General features: G+C 43.5%; 1 protein-coding gene and 1 long non-coding RNA gene across 6 annotated transcripts in view; one reads left to right on the top strand and one right to left on the bottom strand.

Annotated features, from left to right (window-relative positions):
• Positions 1-19,437, top strand: part of CCBE1 (collagen and calcium binding EGF domains 1) — a 237,630-nt gene that overhangs the window by 175,272 nt on the left and 42,921 nt on the right. For 3 of the 5 annotated variants that reach the window (XM_089895265.1, XM_022584354.2, XM_022584356.2), the window contains exon 3: positions 18,248-18,300. In XM_089895265.1, the coding sequence (XP_089751391.1) occupies positions 18,248-18,300 (53 nt within the window). Of the gene's footprint in view, positions 1-9,265; positions 9,723-9,745; positions 10,502-18,247; positions 18,301-19,437 lie in introns of those variants that run through there. The other 2 variants (XM_022584357.3, XM_022584358.2) reach the window with 2 other exon arrangements.
• Positions 3,805-9,852, bottom strand: LOC111180215 (uncharacterized). The gene is made up of 5 exons (XR_002646146.3): positions 9,225-9,852; positions 9,039-9,098; positions 6,515-7,299; positions 6,060-6,143; positions 3,805-5,544 (listed from the first exon to the last, which is right to left on the bottom strand). It is a non-coding gene; the product is annotated as an uncharacterized LOC111180215 (long non-coding RNA).

Genomic DNA, 19,437 nt, shown 5'->3' with positions numbered 1-19,437 from the left:
GTATCTTCTTTGGGTGCCCAGTTCTTCTCATGGCCTCTTGTCTGCTGTCCCCTAGAGTTAAGTGAAATGAATCCTCTGTCCCTAGACATCCTGGCAGGGCTTGGGCTGTGTGAGGACGCAACACTAAAGCTGCCATGGCAGGTTTTCAAGGCTACATGTATCGCTTAATCACAGAGCACTATTTGCTCTTTATCTTAAATGCCATACTTCGGATAGGAAAGAAAAACTGTGCTCTCCAACTTCTGAGAGCTCCTTGCTCTGAGATTACATCAGGAGACCGGATTAGAAAGCGTTTCAAAGATCTGGAGGAGGGAGTCAGTTAATGATACAGCAGCAAAGAGGGGTCAGCTGCGTGAAACAGCGATGCATGTGAGTGTGTCTTATCACTTCTCTCTAATGGAGCCCACAGAAGGGTTTCTTTTGTGTGGAATAAAGAGCCAGACCCCAGGGAAAGCCAAACAGAAGACAGCACGGGGCATTGCCAGTGAATTATGCGCTCACATGGCCAGAGGCACTAGAACTTCCGTGTTATTTAAAGAAAAAACGTTTATGAAACACGCTTTCTCACTCCTCTTTTCTCTGCCTGGTACAGCTGGTTTCCCGTTATTTAAACCTAACCTACAACTCCTTCTCAAGGTCGCCAGTAAATAATTCACTAATGCCGGAAACACCTGGAGGTTCAACTGTTGTTGACAGAATCCAGTGCTCATGTGTGATAAGGGCTGTGTCTGCAGGTTAATGAAGACATTTATGTTTGTTACCGTCCAGGGAGTGACTTCTGTCCGTCAAACAGAAATTTGTTCTTTGGAAAAAACACAGCCATTGTGGAAACCCTACCTGGAATTAAGCCCCAAATCAAAAGCCTTTTATACTATGACTTCCAAAAACTGAATCTTTGCTGTGTTACCAGGACAACTGGGAAAGAACAAGATCTTGGTTACAGAGAACTGAAATGCCACTTGATCTCGGGGATGAAAGGAGTTGTGGTTGGGATGCCTGGGGTCAGGACGGAGGAGATGTCAGAAAATGGGCTGGCCCTGGGCGCCCACGGTTCAGGTGCCCCTTTCCAATCTTCTCCACCTGGAGGGGCAAGAGCATTGCCTCTTGGTGTGAAGTAGGACCATCCAGACCACCCGGTCAGAAGCAAGCGCGGACAAAGTGGTTTTCCCTAGAAAGGGGCTGTGGACAGCAGTGACTGTCCTCTCTGGCTCGAGGATACCGGGGTAATTCGAGGGTTTAGCTAATAAGGCATTGCCGTCTACTGCCGTGTAACAAAAATCTCTGTGCTGCGTTCCTAAAGCCAAGATAACCAACACCACTGCATGCTTTTCTGGATGCCCCGTCTCTGCCCTGGGTGGCCTTCCATTCTCTTCCCTGTCAAGATACAACTTAATCATCCTGTAAGATCCAAGTCCGACTCCACAAACAATTCCCAGACGATCCCAGGCTGCGCCGGCCCTGTCCTTTGGTAATTTGGGGCAGACTTGAGGGCCTTTTGACATCTTGAGCATTTTATTATTTTCAAAGACCATGTTGTGGTTGAACATTTCTTATGTTCTGTGTCTTTACACAAGTGATTATACAAGTGATTGTGTAAGCTCTTTTTATCTTATGATTCTTTCTACTTCCCAGGGTCAACATTCAATTATTAGTTGATTCAGTGTAAACTAACATACTGTTTAATCTTCAGGCTTTCCCGTATTTCACAGGGCTTCATCAAAACATCTAAATATTCATTTAATATGTACTTTAACTCCATACGTTGAAGGAAGACAGAAGAGGGTAACAACAACAATAACCACTACTACTGTTACTGTTACTGCAGCTCTCATTATCATTGTCCCTTTCTTGGCCATTTCCTGTATAAGAGGAACTATACCAAGTGCTTTATCCATCTAATTTAATGTTCAAAATAACCCTAACAATGTATATATTGATACTGCATTTTTCAGAAGAAGAAACTGAAGTGTAACTTTGTAACTTGTATTTATGAAACGAAGTGGTGGAATCAGGTTTCAAACCCAGTTCTGCCTGACTTCAAAACAGCTGTCCAGGACTTCCCTGGTGGCACAGTGGTTAAGAATCTACCTGCCAGTGCAGGAGACACAGGTTCGATCCCTGGTCTGGGAAGATCCCACATGCCGCAGAGCAACTAAGGCCGTGCACCACAACAACTGAGCCTGTGCTCTAGAGCCCATGAGCTACAACTACTGAGCCCACATGCTCTAGGGCCCATATGCCACAACTACTGAGCCCACGTGCTGTAACTACTGAAGCCCACAGGCCTAGAGCCCCTGCTCCGCAACGAGAGAAGCCACCGCAATGAGAGTTCAGCGCACCGCAACCAAGAGTAGCCCCCGCTCGCCACAACTAGAGAAAGCCCGTGTGCAGCAACGGAGACCAAAGCAGCCAAAAAAAAAAGAGTTGTCCATACTGTGATACCATTCAGTGTCTCCAGGTTTTTGTATTTGTTAATAGTTTTGATTCATTCAGGCCTCTTAAATGCCGAGGCCTATGTTGCCACTAAGAAAGGGTCGAGAATGAACGTCCTGGGACAACTTAGTCTGGACAGGTTGGCCGAGTTGCCATGCATCCCCTGAATTCTGGTTCCAGCAGCATCACTGAACAGTCTTGGACAACTTGCCTAGACTATCTGAATCTCCCAGTTCTTGATCACAAACAGCAGAGCACATATTATTTACTCCAGATAAACTTGAATATTTTTGGCCCCTGGAGGTAACTGATTTGTCGTTATTTCATGCAAGAAACATTACTGGAGTTACACACTCCTTACTCTCTGCCCATTACTCCTGCCAAAGCCTCATTCCTTCTGTACCTTGTAATACAGGAAAGGAGGAAGGAAGGGAGGATGAGAGCCCACAGGAGGCCAGGAAAGAGAAAAAAAAAAAAAGGGAAGATAAAGCCATAACCCATAACTTATAAATAGTATCTTAGATAGGTTCTTCCCAAGGAAAGAGTTCTGGCCAAGTTCAGTTCAGCCAAAATGTGTTGAATATGTGGTCTTTCAGACATTGGACTAAGTGCTCAAGGAAACTAAGACTCGATTCCGGCCCTGGAGGAGCTCATGATCAGTTAGAGGAGACAGACTGACTATGATGATAGAGACGTACATGTCCTCCCATGACCCGAAGGTATTCTCCGTAGAGCTACCTTTATCATAGAGCCAAAAACTATACCTTGTTGTCACAGATCATACTTATTTCTCTAAGGCACTACCTCTTAAAATTTGCAAAAAAGGAAAGAAATCATAATAAATGACAGACTCCATAATAGACTCAATACAGGGATGTGGGCAGCTCTCCCTTCTAATTAAATGATGCTTCCGCTGTCAAGGAGCTTAAGTTGTTTTAAAGATGGATATACCTTCCACCAGGAACATCCATTCCTGCACCTTAGAAATCGTTATCGAATTGAGCTGTGTGTTGACCCACACGTGTTATACTCCTGCGAGCCATCACTTGAAGCAAATTTGTCTAGAGGTCATTACTGAGCTGTAGGTCCTAGCAGAGCCAGGGCTGCCATACTGCTTCCCTATGGCTCTTGGGCTGTCCTGCAAAACCTACCACACATGCCACGTCTGAGAGTCCACCGGAAGTTCTCGTTACTTTCCCATGCGTTTGCAAAACACTTCAAGATGTCTGCTCACTCATACCAACATTCGGAATGATCAGGGACTGATTTCTTAAAACAAGTTCTTCTAATTCATGGTGGTGTTTGGTTTTTTTTTTCTGGGTGGGTGGTGGGGGTGGGATTAAGGGTATGCAGTTTTTGAACCATATTTCTTTTTCTCTGATGAAAAAATACTCATAAATGGAATATTTCATACTACCATTAATAGTTTTGCATAAAATGGATAATTTCTTAGAGACAGGGAATTTTTTTTAATCAACCTCAATGGAGCATATAAGTTACATTTGATAAAATGCACCAATTTTAAGTGGACCGTTCTATGAGTTTTGACAAAGTATACACCCATGTGACCACAATGAAGGTACAGACATTTTCATCACCCTAAAATCCAGGGAAGACATTAAAGATCACCCTAGTCCAAAGTCCTTTGTTTCCCGGAGTGGGAAGCAGAGACCCAGAGTGAGACAGTGATTTGCTGGAGCGCTTATGTCTAGTTTGTCAGCTTCCTTGATAGCATTTCTCTCACCAGTCCTTCTCTTTGTCTCTCTGGCTTCCTTACTCGATACAGTTCTTCCGGGAGGAGGTCTCCCCAGATCATGTCCTTGGCACACGCCTTCCCCGCGCATTTTTTGTTGTTGTTGTTGTTGTTTGCGGTACGCGGGCCTCTCACTGTTGTGGCCTCTCCCGTTGCGGAGCACAGGCTCCGGACGCGCAGGCTCAGCGGCCATGGCTTACGGGCCCAGCCGCTCCGCAGCATGTGGGATCCTCCTGGACCGGGGCACGAACCTGTGTCCCCTGCATCGGCAGGCGGACTCTCAACCACTGCGCCACCAGGGAAGCCCCCCACGCGTTTTTAGCCAATAATCTTCTTCACCTGTCCCTCTGAAGACCGTCTCTAGCACACCTCCACCCTTACCATGCGCTTGAGCTGTGTAAGGCCTCAGACATCCTAAACAATTATGTCCACAATGAATGTCATTAATACTTTCTAGTCTTCCCCAAATTTGTGCTATAGAAACTTCTGTATTTAGCTCTTTTCCGATTTAACCTGCCTTGGTTAATGGTGACCTCATCCTCCAGACAGCTACACTACAGTCAGTCTCTAGTCTCGGACGTCTCTGTTTTCCTTATTCCCCACATCCAGTGTGTTAGGAAATCCTATAGATACTCCTCCAACATTTCTTTAAAATCTGTTCTCATTTTGCAATTCCCACTGCCCTGTTTTAGCCCTTCGGAATCTATTGCCTGAAATATTTCAGTAGCCTTTTTAACACCTTTCTGTGCCTGCATCCTTTTCTTTCCAATGTCTCAACTGGGCCTAGACTGTGGCTCTCTGACCTACTATTAAATAAGGTTGAGACTTGGGAGGCACAGCCTAAAGGCTGTCTGAGGATGTCCTGAGCCAAGGACAGGAAGTTTTTTCCCAGAGGGAAATTGAGATTGCAAGACAGAGGAGCTGGATTGGGGACCAAGCTGGAGAAGCAAGACTGGTAGGTAGTGAGCGTGGGAGCCCCTTCATATGGGGCCTGCTACATCCTCTGGGACAGGAGCCACTCCAGTGGGCCACACACTTCTGCAGCCCCTGAAACGGGCTTCATACTCTTGCCTCTGTACCGAGAGAATACATTTTACTCGTGTTACGGTGCTTTGAATGCTCTGTCCTGTGTTATGCGGAATTGTGTGTATATGTATATTTATTTCTCCCACGTTCGTTATCTTGAAGGACCACATTAAAATCTTAATCATCTCCACATCTTTTGTAACACCCACATCTTCTGTAACACCCAGGTCAGGGCAGAGGTGGCCTCTGGAGGCCTGCAGTCTGGGTTCATGTCCAGCTCAGCTACTAATTTGAACAAGTCACTTAAATATTCTGGGCTTCAGTTTTCCCATCTGTTAAAAAAAGAAAAAGAAAAAGGTGGTTATGAGAATTAAATAATCTATGGAAAATGCTTGGCTTGGTGTGTAATAAGCTCTCAATTAAGTGGTGGTTGAATTAAGTCAAACTTAATGTTTCCAGTTCTGAATTAATCTGAATTGAAATTTTTAACGGGACATTGGATCATTATTTATGTAGTTCGGTATCTTAAATAGAAGATCCCTGCTCTCATCTGTAAATGATCTGGAGGTAGCAATCCCACTTTTGGTGTTGTGTGAATTTCTCCCTCCAGTGACTTAGACCTGAAGTAATGTCAGTTGTATTTTGTTTTCCATAAGGGATTTATGTGTGTGAGCTATGGGATGTGTCAGGTCATATGATTAATCGGGTCCCTTCTGTCTTTCAAAGACATTACAAGTAAGATCTCTAAGACTTCCTCATTTAATTCCCAAGTGACTGACCCCAGGCAGAAGTCTGAATCAGCAACTTGTGTTTACGTGTTCCTGTACCGAGCTCTCTCTGGAAATACCTCATTTACATGGTGAAGTGCAGGAAAGGGGGCCAGGCAGCGCCGGTGAACTCTACCCACTGTGTGGAAAGAAGGATCGTAGCCCTGTGAAAGCAGAGAGTTCTTTAGCTTTGGGTAATTTACAAGGAAGGTTCAGACATTTACATTTCAAGGGTCAGCATTTCATAAGGCTCAAGGGCTCCATGCACAGTTGCTGAGCAGAATAAAAGGCTGTGTCTTCTCTAAGCGCAATTTGGGTTACTAACTTTGCATTTCAGTAGTCTTTCTCCCCTGACTTTATTTCCTTCAGTCATTTTAGCTTTTGGGGGGGGTGAAGGTGGGTGGGAGCAGGAACTAGGCTCCTATAACTGAAACCAACAATAACAGCTTAAACAAGATAGAATTTTGTTTCTCTTGCACGAAACTGTTCAGGCGTCCTTAGCTCGTATGGTGGCTGGGCGGCACCATGCGCTTACCTCCTTGTATGTGATGCACCCATTGCTGACGTGTTGATCTCATTGTCCAAGATGGCACGCCGCCTCCAGTCATGCGTGGGTCATTCCCACTCGTGGGAAGGTGAAGGGGGAGGGTCGCACCCCTTCCACTTGAGGGTGACACCTGAAAGCTGCATGCATCAAGGCTACTCACATCCCACTGGCTAGGCTTATTCACAAGGCCGTACGTGGTGGATGAGAGGCTGGGAAATGGCTCCTTTATTCTGGGTGGTTATGTGCCCAGCTATAATTTGGGGTTTTGTAACAAAAGAAAAAGAAGAGGAAGTAGAGGAGGGGGAACAGCTAGCTATCTCTACCTCAATAATGACTTTCTGAAAATGCAGCTGTTGTGGTTAATTTGAGGCTTTTCCTAGGGAAAAACATAGAAGGCAATATATACTTTTAGGCCAACCCTGCCTGCCCACCACACCCAGGCCCGAGGGAAGCCGCAGGATTCTGTGGGCCAATGTTAGCCTTGTGGTGCACCCACCGAGGAGATGAGCCCATGTAAGGGTAGGGGGTGGTCTGTGTGAGCTGCCGGTCCAAGCCTTTGCTTATGAGTATAAATACACTTGACCCTTAGACAACGCGGGGATTAGGGGCTCCAACCCTCACACGGTCGAAAAACCCCCTGTAACTTATAGTTGGTTCCTCTGTATCCGAGAATTCAACCAGCAGCAGATCATGGAATACTGTAGTATTATTTACTATTGGAAAACATCCTCGTATCGGTAGATCCACGTTGTTCCAGGGTCAGACGTAGATGTCTGAAAGTCAGTAGAAAATTGAAAACTTTTAAAGAGAAGAGCCCGTGGGCCTGCAGAGTATATTATCCCCAGTGAAACACAGTTAATTGTGGGGTGTTTTTTGGAGTTGTTTTTTTTGTTGTTGTTTTTTGGCCACGCGCCATGTGGGATCTTAGTTCCCCGACCAGGGATCGAACCCATGTTCCCTAGTGGAAGTGCAGAGTCTTAACCACTGGACCACCAGGGAAGTCCCCAAACAGAATTAATTTAGAAACTGGAAAGAATTTTTAAAGAAATTCTCATTAGTGCCCTCGAAGAAATTCTAGAGAAGGATCGCATCTTAAATAAAATAAGCCCTGTGGACCAAAGAACATTTGGAAAGGAGGAGGCAATGTTTAGAAACAGGCTTATGGGTTATTTGCCTTTGAGCTCTGGCTCCTTCCAGGGTGCTATCCTATCCCACGCTGGCAGTGAGAAGTTAACTTTTTCCTCTGAATTTTAAAATATAACGTCTTCTCTTTACGAAAGTAACACCTGTTGATTATACAAAACTTAGAAAATACAGGCAAGCAAAATGAAGGCAGTTTCGCTGCCTGGAAGTTTGCAGTTTAGGTGTCAGAGAGGTGAGAGTTGAGATCCTGAGGCTGGGTCCACCTTTGAAGAAGAGAAAAGAGTGTGTTTCCGTTGTGTTATATTCATTCGGGAATATAACCAATATTTTATAACAACTTTAAATGTAATATAATCTATAAAAATATTGAATCACTATGTTCTACATCTGAAACTGATATAACATTGTAAATCAACTGTACTGCAATAAATAAAGTTAGTAAATAACCAAAGCGACAGGAGTGAGGAAACGAAACTGCAGAGAAAGTCCAGAGTGGGAGGAGAAGGAAGGAGGAACAGTCAGGAAACTTCTGGACTGCCTTGGAAACCACCGCAGATGACTTGTATTGCTTCATTTATCATGAATATTTTAGTGCCTGAAGATAGGATTTTCTTGATGAATGCTACCCTAGAATATTACTAATAACATTGAGGTGTTTCTAGAATGCTTAGAGAGTTAAGAATAGAATAAAAAGAAATAAACCACTAGGGCTTTGGGTCCTACGGTGTCAGTGCATACGATGAACCACGTTGCTGCAAGGAATAATCTCCACTTTCCAGGCTGTGTCCATGGGCAGTGACCCACGGAGTAGGACACGATTCACAGCTATCAGCGCCTCGGAAAATTAGCAACCGTGGGAACAAACGTGAGCAGAGCTGCACTGGTTTAAATGTGTCCCACACGTGGGAGAAATGGTTCCATTAAAATCCTCCCTGAGGCAAGCCTATTACACCAGTTACTTGAGGTGCAAAAAGAATGAGCATCCTATTAAATAGCACACTAACTCCCTAAAGCAATTGCTTAATAAATACTGTGTATTGATTCCAGGTGACTTGGTCAAAAGCAGTTGGGTTGAAACCTAGTTGGCGCAGTTTGTCCAAAATATAACTGCTCAGTTTCTGGGTAAAGCGAGTCATGCTGGCTGCCTATCTGCTCAGACACGTTCCCGAACGTGACTCCTTACCCAGCTTTCAAAATCACAAAGCTTCTGAAACTGTTGTCAAGCCTGGCGTTAGAAATGTACCAGACCACCCTGAAGACCCCTTTATTATTTTATTTTCTCTTACTACATACAAAATCAGTACCTGGTCGTTACAGAAAAATCCGGAAACACACAAAAACGAATATGAGGAACCCTCTTGTAGCTCACCTGCATGAAAAGAACCACGAATACACAGTGTCTTCATTTTCACTGTAAAAATTTCACCACCTGTGTATATATAAGCATATACATAGATACAAGTTTGTTTTATTTTGTTTTTCACAAAGATAATACCAAACCACCTTTTCCCATTTGTTATAATTTTTTATTATGTTTCAGAAATGATCAACTTACCACCTGATTAGGGAAAAGGCAGTCAGCGAACAAGATGATAACGAAGGTTGATGAGGTAGAAAACTCATTTGGGGAGGCAAGGAAGGAGGAAAAAATGTGTGAGAAGGGAGCTGGGGTGTCTAGTGTTGGCATCGTTGCAAAGAGGAAGTTAATCAATCCCAAGTTCTTATCGCTTTAACGTCAGCCCTGTACTCCAGTCAGCCCTTGGCTGAAGTCCTTGACCCTGGGGTCTGAGGAACACTGATGTACCAGGGAGATAGGGAGACGCTGGCAGGCACATCACGTGAAGGTGCCTGCACGTGTTCTCAGCCTGCAGCCGGGGCTTTTGTCCACACGTCCCGCCTCTGCAGGGCTCCAGGGTCCTTGAAGGTGGCCAACACAGTGAGGACACAGCAGGAAAACCACATTTCCTTCTACATTTTCCAATGGACTTAACGTATGCCAGCACAGTCCTAAGCTGCATCTTAACTCATGAAATCCTCCCACCAAGCCAATGAGGTGAGTACTATTACTTTCCCATTTTACACAGAAGGAAATCAAGTTAGAGGGATTTTACATCGCTTGTCTAAGGCCCTACAGCTGGAAAGCAGCGGTGTGTGGATTCAGACCCAGGTGGTACATCCCCAAGGAGCAGGGTCCTAACTACCAGCTCTTCCGCTTTTTGGGTAGGTGCACGATGAATGTTTGTTGAATGAATAAATTATCACTTGCAGCCTTGGAGGATAAATACCTTTTGGTTATAACTTTAACTCCATCTGAGAATAACCTTTTCACACGTGCTTAAAGAAATTTTTTTTTTCTGTAATTCACACAATTAAGACCCACATGAAACCATGACCAGGATGTTCATGGTTAGAGGGCTCACTTCAACAGTGTTCCTTCCTCACTTGATCATTTTGTGTATATGTGGTAAAATATACATAATATAAAATTTACCATTTTAGCCATTTTTAGGTGTGTAGTTCAGTGGCATTAAGTACATTCACATTGTTATGCAAGCATTACCACCATCTACCTCCAGAACTTTTTCATCTTCCCAAACTGACATTCTCGACCCATTTGTAGCCTGTGTCGAAATTTCCTTCCTTTTTAAAGATGAATAACATTTTGTTGTGTATATATACCACATCTTGTTTATCCAGTCACCTGTCGATGGACATTTGGATTGTTTATACCTTTGGCTATTGTGAAAGATGCTGCTATGATCAAATATCTACTTGAGTCTGCTTTCAGTTCTTTTGGGTACATACCCAGAAGTGGAATTGCCGGATCATGTGGTAACTCTGTTTTGTTTTGTTTTGTTTTGCGGAACCACTAACTGTTTTCCTCATTTGATTTTGACCACCGGTAATTGTGCATAGAAGAGCAGATTATACCTAAAATACTCCTTAGGAGTCTTTTAATATCGTCACTGAGATTTGGCGGTAACAAGCTTATATGTAGATGAATAAAGAGGTTTGTTTGGGTTGGCTTGTTAGTTTGCTGATGCCATAGTAAACATGATATTATTCCATTTGCCTGGGAGGAGCATTTTCTGGTTAAAAGGCTGGAACCAAGCATGTCTAGCTGGGAGGTGAGTCATTTTGTTGGGCTGTGTTCTCAGGTCATCTGGTGTGAAAGGAATTCTAGTAGCTCATACAAAGTCGTGCAAAGCTCGATAAAAGTTTCCACAAAGGAAGAAAGTTCAAAGGAAGAGAGGAAAGCTTCCTTACTCTAAGGAGCTTGACAGAAAGATCCAGGACCACTATTAGATGCTCAAGCCTTTAGTATTAGCCCCAAGGGATCCGTGGTCTGTGTTCTTCCTGGCAGAAGTTTCTCATGGGCCCCCGGCTCGGGCATACCACAGTGCGGTTGGGCTGGTAAGAATAAACGATGTAACTTGGCTGTACGCTTCCTCTGTCTCATCTGTCTTCATTTAGGACTGACTAGTTGAGGATGTGAGGAACCCACCATCTGTCTGCCTTTAGAAGCCATCACCAGGAGGGCTTCACTGTCTTGGAATGAAATATTAAATTGGAAGGGTTCTTTATTTTTTTAATCTTTATTTTATATGGACTATAGTTGCTTTACAGTGTTGTGTTAGTTTCAGGTGTACAGCAAAGTGATTCAGTTATACATATACATGTATCTATTCTTTTTCAGCTTCTTTTCCCCTTTAGGTTATTACAGAATATTGAGCAGAGTTCTCTGTACTATATAGTAGGTCCTTGTTGGTTATCTATTTTAAATACAGTAGTGAGTATATGTCAATCCCAAACTCCCAATTTATCCCTCCCTCCACCACCTTCTTTCCCCTTTGGTAACCATAAGTTTGTTCTCTGTGTCTGAGTCTGTTTCCGTTTTGTAAATAAGTTCATTTGTATCATTTTTTTAGATTTCACATATAAGCTATATCATATCGATATTTGTCTTTGTCTGACTTACTTCACTCAGTATGATAATCCATGTTGCTGCAAATGGCATTATTTCATTCTTTTTAATGGCTGAGTAACATTCTGTGGTATTTATGTACCTCGTCTTTATTCCTCTGTCAGTGGACATGTAAGTTTCTTCCGTGCCCTGGCATTATAAGCATTGCTGCAGTGAGCACTGGGGTGCATGTATCTGAAAGGGTTCTTTAAAAAACATTTGGAAAAAATAAAAAATAAAAAACATTTGGGAACTCTGTGTGCCTGGGCGGAATTACCTACTCGTGGGTGGGTTAGGTGCTACTTGGTATCCTAGTCTGGAGCCTCTTGGGTACAGTTTTCCAAAAGAATATACCTTCTGCCTCTTGCCCAGTAGGCAAAGGGTATCAGGCTAACTTCTTCGGTTTGAGGTGGGAACAGGATGTCTAATTTCTCATGAGACTCTCAGGTCAGCTTGCTTTCTTCTGTCCTCCACTTTCCTCAATATCTGGCATCTCCAGTTTCGACGGCTTACCGAGGTTCTGCAGGGTAGGTTGGCTGGTCTCTCCATGATCACCTCTTCTAGAAGCACTCAGGTTTGAAGTTATCCCACTTTGCAAAATCACTTCCCATCCTTCTGTCCGCAGGCTATGTTCATATTCAGCTAACCCTTGAACAACATGAGCTTGAAGTGTACAGGTCCGCTTAATACACAGATTTTTTTCTTTTTCTTTCATTTTTTTTTTTTTTTTTTTCGGTACGCGGGCCTCTCACTGTCGTGGCCTCTCCCGTTGCGGAGCACAGGCTCTGGACACGCAGGCTCAGCGGCCATGGCTCACGGGCCCAACCGCTCCGCGGCATGTGGGATGTTCCCGGACCGGGGCACGAACCCGTGTCCCCTGCATCGGCAGGCGGACTCTCAACCACTGCGCCACCAGGGAAGCCCACAGATTTTTTTTCAATAAATATTCAACGCACAGTCGGCTCTCCATATCTGTGGACAGATACGGAGCACCAACTGTATTCGTTGTACTCTGCCATTTTGTAGAAGGGGCCGCAGCATCCGTGGATTTTGGTATATCGGGGCCCCTGAAACCAAGCCCCTGCCGTTACCGAGGGACAGCCGTGTTATGGTCCAGAGTTAGAAAGGTCTCCTAAATCCATGGGATATGAGTTTGCATTTTATTTCTTGTTCCCCTTGTTATTTGGAGTTAACTGGTGAAAGAAGACGATGACAAAAATGTTACTTTTCTATCATCTTGAAATGAGAAGTTTCTCTCCCTGCCCTCCCTTCCCCTTCTGTTTTGTTTTTGGAAGAAGAGATGGCATCTGCCATTGACTAAGAAATGGAAGAAAGAGATGAGTCATGAGAGGAAGGCATCTGGGAAGAGTTGCTTTTGCTGTTTTCTTGCTGTGTTCATAAGGCTGCGACTCAGAGCACCATTCTGATCCCGAACCAGACCCTGTTCTAGGCACCTTTATTTTATTATCTATAATCCTTGTTAATCCTGTAAAGCAAATTTTATTGTTCATGTTTTATCCGTGAAGAATCTGAAGCTCAGCAAGTTTAAGAAATGAGCCCAAGGTCACATGCCGAGCTCTTTTAAAAATTTTTTAATTTTTAAAAAAATTTTTATTTTCTTTACTTTTTGGCTGTGTTGGGTCTTCGTTGCTGCCCGCGGGCTTTCTCTAGTTGCGGTGAGCGGGGGCTACTCTTCGTTGCGGTGCGCAAGCTTCTCATTGCGGTGGTTTCTCTTGTTGTGGAGCACAGGCTCTAGGCGCGCAGACTTCAGTAGTTGTGGCCCACGGGCTTAGTTGCTCCGTGGCACGTGGGATCTTCGCGGACCCGTGTCCCCTGCATTGGCAGGCAGATTCTTGTCCACTGCGCCACCAGGGAAGCCCACATCCCGAGCTCTTCAGAGGTCAGAAGCAGAATTGTAAGCCAGGTCTGCTTCAAAGCCTTTGCTCCATCTAGCTTGGCACCAAATTCTCTAAAAAGTGTAGTTCTTTCTCTCATGTTTTAAAAAGCCTGGTATATTTGGTGCATGTCTAGGCAGCTGTGCAAAGGAAACCTCAAGTAAATCTTAGGAAAATTTACTGTTGCCTTGGAGCAAGTGTTGAAATACATCTTGGCTACTAGCTCACTTGACCTTTCGAGGTCCCTTCTTCTGGCCCTCTAATTCTGTAGGCAGTGTTGTTGTTGTTTTTTTAATTCTTTTCGAGAATCTGGTAACTCACAGCAGACAGTTGGATGATGAGATCCCTGTTATCTTCATTTTCCCGATTTAGTTTTTCCTTCCAAAAGCTTTCACACACACTTGGCTGGTGAGATATATTTCTGGCTGCATAGTTTTTATTTATGATTTTTTAATGTGTGTTAATACTCAGGGGCACCCAGGGGAAACATCCACAGACTTTTCCTGATTACCAGATGTCACCCTTTCTATGTAACAACCATCTAATCGCCACTTCCCCTTGCCAAGAAATGAGAAAAGCATTTGCATTTGGAAAAACCACGTTGTGACAACGTGAAGCGTATTAAGGACTGCCTCCCCTGATTCCACATGAGCTTTTCCTGTCTTAGTTTGTTTTCTAAAAGATGATAACCGCACAGCCATGCTCGCAGTTAGATCTAAAAAGTGTCTGTGCTTACATAATGAGGAGATTTCAGTTTGGCTGGCTCAACTTCATTATACGTGAATTATGTTGTAAGTAATCTCTGAAACAGTATAACATGTATGGCCAGTATTTATTTTGTGATGCTTTGGACTATTTCATTGTTTATGTGGTGATTTATGATTGATGGGTGTTTAATATGCAAAATAATGCCGTGTTCCCGGGAGGGTACAGTGGAGCGTCCGACCTCCTCCTCTAGAGCAGAGAGGGTGTGTTAGTTATGCAGTTAAGAAAAAACAGCCAAGGGGGGGGGGGGCTTCCCTGGTGGCGCAGTGGTTGCGAGTCCGCCTGCCGATGCAGGGGACACGGGTTCGTGCCCCGGTCTGGGAAGATCCCACATACCACGGAGCAGCTGCGCCCGTGAGCCATGGCCGCTGAGCCTGCGCGTCCGGAGCCTGTGCTCCGCAACGGGAGAGGCCACAACAGTGAGAGGCCCGCGTACCGCAAAAAAAAAAACAAACAACAACAACAAAAACAGCCAAGGAGAAGTTAGTTCTTCGCTGAGCAGATATTTAAATGAAGCATGTCCATCCTGAAGCTCAGATTTTCTGACAGAGCTCCATAGCCTCTTGAAAGCATATCAAATCACTATGTTATTTAATTCCATAAAAAAGGAAATGACAGGTGACTTTTGGCTCCACTGTGTGCATGGTCCCAAGCCCTTGAAATGCTCAGGAAGGTTAGAGTGCCCAAGTTTAATGTCTTAGATGTAGAAAAACAGATTATAAGGATTTCATCCATTTGCATGAACTTTAAAATGCCATAGAACATCTCAGAGGCAATACCTTAGATGTGCCATTTAGGTAGAAACAAACAAATAGAACCATATGTTTAAACGTGGTGTTATACTTGAGATGTGTCAAAAGCACATGTTTTGCCCCTCCATCCAACTTTCTCATGAATCACTCGAGTTTCAAATCATCTAGCACACTGCTTCCTCCTATAGTTTTCTGTAGGACAGCCTTAAGTAATACAGTAATATCCGTGAAATTTTAATGAATGCTCTGTTAAGCCAGTTTTCTTTTTGGTTGTTAGGAACTTGGACTTTCTTTTTTTTTAATTAATTAATTTTATTTATTTTATGGCTGTATTAGTTCTTTGTTGCTGCACTCGGGCTTTCTCTAGATGCGGCACGTAGGGGCTACTCTTCATTGCGGTTCGCAGGCTTCTCATTGTGGTGGCTTCTCTAGTTGAGGAGCATGGGCTCTAGGCACCCAGGCTTCAGTAGTTGTGGCACGCAGACTCAGTAGTCGTGGCTTGTGGACTCTAGAGCGCAGGCTCAGTAGTTGTGGCCCACGGGCTTAGTTGCTCCGTGGCGTGTGAGATCTTCCCGGACCAGGGCTCGAACCCGTGTCCCCTGCATTGACAGGCAGATTCTTAACCACTGCACCACCAGGGAAGTCTAGAACTTGGACTTTCTTAAACCATGGAAAACTAGGCAGAGTTTATTAAATAGAATGTAATGGTAGGTCTTCTACCACTGTTACAAATAATAATGATCATAAATTTATACCCCACGGGCTTTTCCTGTCATGTAAAATTACAATGCGGTTGCAGATACTGGGGAATTAGGTCTAACTGGAAGACTCTGGACGTTGCCCCAGATCGCTCATATCAGTAAATTACACATACATAAGTATTTCCTTTTAACATAAAATATGTCAATGAGAGATTATAAAATAATATATACTGAGTGGACAAGTACAGGCAGGCAAATGTATCATTTGTTGAGGGTGGGGTTGAGCTTAGCGATTTCACTCAAGCCTGCTTTGGGAGCATCCCAAATGCCATTGTTTTTACAATGGAAGCCCACTTATTTTGCTTTGGAAGTAGGATTATCTGCTGCATCTGGGCTGCACGTGAGATGTTACAGGAAGGAATGAGGTAATACTGCTAAACCCACTTAGGCATCAGAATGTTCTCGTACTAGATGTGATGTTTATAAATTGTATAAGGTAATAAAAATTTGAAAGCTTGGGGAAGAGATTGCTTAAGTTTCTCCTGTGAGTGGTCATTCACTTAGCAGACCAGTTCACAAAAATTGATTTGACCAGTAAGATTACACTGACTTGCAAAAGTAGAAAATAATGCTGTTATCAGAGACAGAAGGTCTTGTCTAGTCCGGTCGAAGGTTCTAGCCATTTGATGAAAGTGGAAACTTACTTTAAGACACAGATAATGCCTAATTTTCCACATCAGTGGTTTGTGCCCCTGATTCGTATATACAGATGACATGTTAACACAGGTGGCATGATAGGTTGCAGGTGATATGCAGTTCCTAGCTGGTAGATCCTATTTAACTTAATCCCTTTCAGTTCCACCTGGAAGGCATATCCAAATGCAGATGAGCCAGAATGACATTGCGATGAGAATAACCTTGAATCTGATTTCTCTTAGGGTTACAAAGAAGAGTATTTTTAATGGTAGTTTAACCATTATAGTCAACTCAAAATATCTTGGTAAGTTCTTGAGATTTGCAGATTCCCAGGGCCCTGGTTAATTCTTGCTCTCTGATTTAACGTACACTGATGTTGGAAGTGGTAAAGGGAAGCTTACTTAGAAACCAGCTGGGAGAGGAGGGAAGGGAAAAGTGATGGAGATTGGAGAGATGGAGAGCTGAGATTTCCTACTTTTTCGTTCATTACAAGTATATCTTCCTTTATATCATTGAACATAGTTATATGTTTGCGTCTGAAAATTCCAAGCTCTGGGTTATCTTAGAGTTCACACCATTGATTGCCTTTTCCCTTGAGCATAGGTCACATTTATACACATTGTGTTGTAGAGACCCTGCATCCTGATATATTCATCCAAAGAGTATTGATATTTTCCTTTTAGCAGACAGTTAACTTGATTAGACAAAAAGTGAAAACTGGCCTGTAGAAGGGGCAGCTCAAGTCTTCATTCAGCCCCTTTTGTCTTTAGCTGAGATGTTTTGGATCTGCTTCTCACACACATGGGTTAGGGGTTACCAGAGACTTGGACAGAGTTTATACACAAAATTCAGGGCTCTCCTTCTCTAGCACTATCCTTTCCAGGATTCCTTCTCAGTTTCTCATGACTCTGGATCCCAAGGCTTTGTCCTCTGTTTGACCAGGCCAAAAAATACTGCAGGTTTTCTCTCAGACTTTTAACTTCCACATGGCAACTGTGATCTGCAGACAGGATAAAGCCCTAAAAAGCAGGAAAATTACCCTCTGTCAGTCCCTTGTTGAAAATTTCAGCTCTCCTCCTAAATCTGTCTGCTTTAACGCTCCAGAATCATCAGGTGGTCGTTTGCTTCTGTTTTGTCCAGAGTTTATTGTTGTTCTCTGCAGAGGGGGCAGGTCTCTTAGGAGGTCACAACTCCATACCAGAGATATGATCCCTACAGTGGAGATTTGCATTTTGAACTGATGGCACCATTTCTTGGGCAGAGATGTAAGTCTTGGATGTTTATGTTAAAATTTGCCTGTTCGCCGTTCTTAAAATTCAGATATTTTAGGTATCTTTAGGTACCTTATGTGGTACAGGTGTTTTCAAAAAAAAAAAGGGGGGGGGGAGTCAGAATGCTTGGGTTCCAGTCCCAGGCTTGATAATAATTAGTTACCTAATTATTATATGGTAATTATCAATCATTATGTTATAATTAGCCTAATGTTACTATAATTAGCTCATATAATTAACAAGTCATGTGAATCCTTGACCTGTAGCATGATAAGCCACTAATCATCTAATATAAAAATCTTGAAGTCTCAGGGTTAATTCACTTCATAGGGTTCAAAGGATTAATGTCCTGTATTAGGTGGGGAAAAGGTGTGGTCATACGGTAGTGATAATATTTTTTCTTTTTATCTCAGATTCCCTCTACCCTGACTTTCCTTTATGCCTCAGTTCTTCCCGGGCACAAGTTATTTCATTCAAAATCGCTAATTGTAAAGAATTTTATTTTTAACGTATCACATTTTGTTTGTCTCTTAGGCGGAAGTGCTGCAAAGGGTATAAATTTGTCCTTGGACAATGCATCCCAGAAGGTATGTAATATAATGGATTATATCTTCTCACCTTGTTTATGACTAATAACCAGAGGTCTGTAAAGTTCAGATGTACATGGAACACATGTATGTTATCGGTGCATGCACGTGTAATTTCTCCCTTTTTTTGGCTTTGAATTCTTCTAATGCCAATTTGGTTATACATGTCAGGCTCTATCTAAATCATTACATAGCATTTACATGTATATTGAGTAACTCCTGTATCTCTGGTTTTGTGTTGTAGAGGCTATGATCCCCTAGTCAGTATTTCACGCACAGTTAGAACACCGCCATCTTCCCCAACCTCTCTACCTGCTTTTCATCTGCTAAATGTGAAGCCCCTTGATCATCAGCAAACACTGCTCAGCCCAGCACTGAAGACACAGAGTGTTGTAAGACGTGGGCCCAGCCCTCAAGCTGGGAGACAGCATGTGGATGGCATGGAATCAGAGAGACCTGGATTTTAATCATGCTTCCACGTTGCTGTAATCCATTTGCACTGCTGTGACAAAAATACGTTAGACTGTGTGGAGGCTGGGAAGTCCAAGAGCGAAGCACTGGAAAGTCCAATGTCTGGTGAGCACTTCCTGGTTCATAGACAGCCATCTTTTTGCTGTGTCTTCACATGGTGGAAAGGGCAAGGGAGCTCTCTGGAGTCTCTTTTATAAGGGCACTAATTCCATTTATGAGGGCTTCACCCTCGTGATCTAATAATCTCCCAAAGGCCCCCACCTAATACCATCACACTGGGGGTTAGGGTTTCAAAATATGAATTTCAGGAGGACACAAACATTCAGTCCATAACACACATCCTGCTAGCTATGACCTTGGGCACGTGACTTTCTAAACCTTAGTTTTTGCAGAAAGTGTTAGTACTTGACTCATGTGGTGGCTTTAAGAGGATTACCGCATGTAAAGTACTTGCAACAGAGGCTGGCTCTTATTAAGTGCTTGATAACTCGTGGTTCCTGTTATTACTAACAACTGCAATATGCATAGTAGAGACACGCGTATTGCAGAAGGGGCACATAGTCCCAGAGACCAGGGCGGTCAGAGGTGGTCTCGAGAAGGTGAGGAGTTTGGAGCTAGGTTATGAGGAAGGCTGCCCAGGACTTAGACAAGAAGGAGGAGGAGAAC

The sequence above is a fragment of the Delphinapterus leucas genome, chromosome 14, assembly GCF_059928025.1.
Source record: "Delphinapterus leucas isolate spDelLeu-1000000601 "Yukka" chromosome 14, BTC_Dleu_Yukka2, whole genome shotgun sequence".
In the NCBI taxonomy this organism is placed as follows: Eukaryota; Metazoa; Chordata; class Mammalia; order Artiodactyla; family Monodontidae; genus Delphinapterus; species Delphinapterus leucas.
The sequence above is the reverse complement of the archived record's forward strand: the minus strand, read 5'-3'. Positions and strand labels throughout refer to the sequence as shown.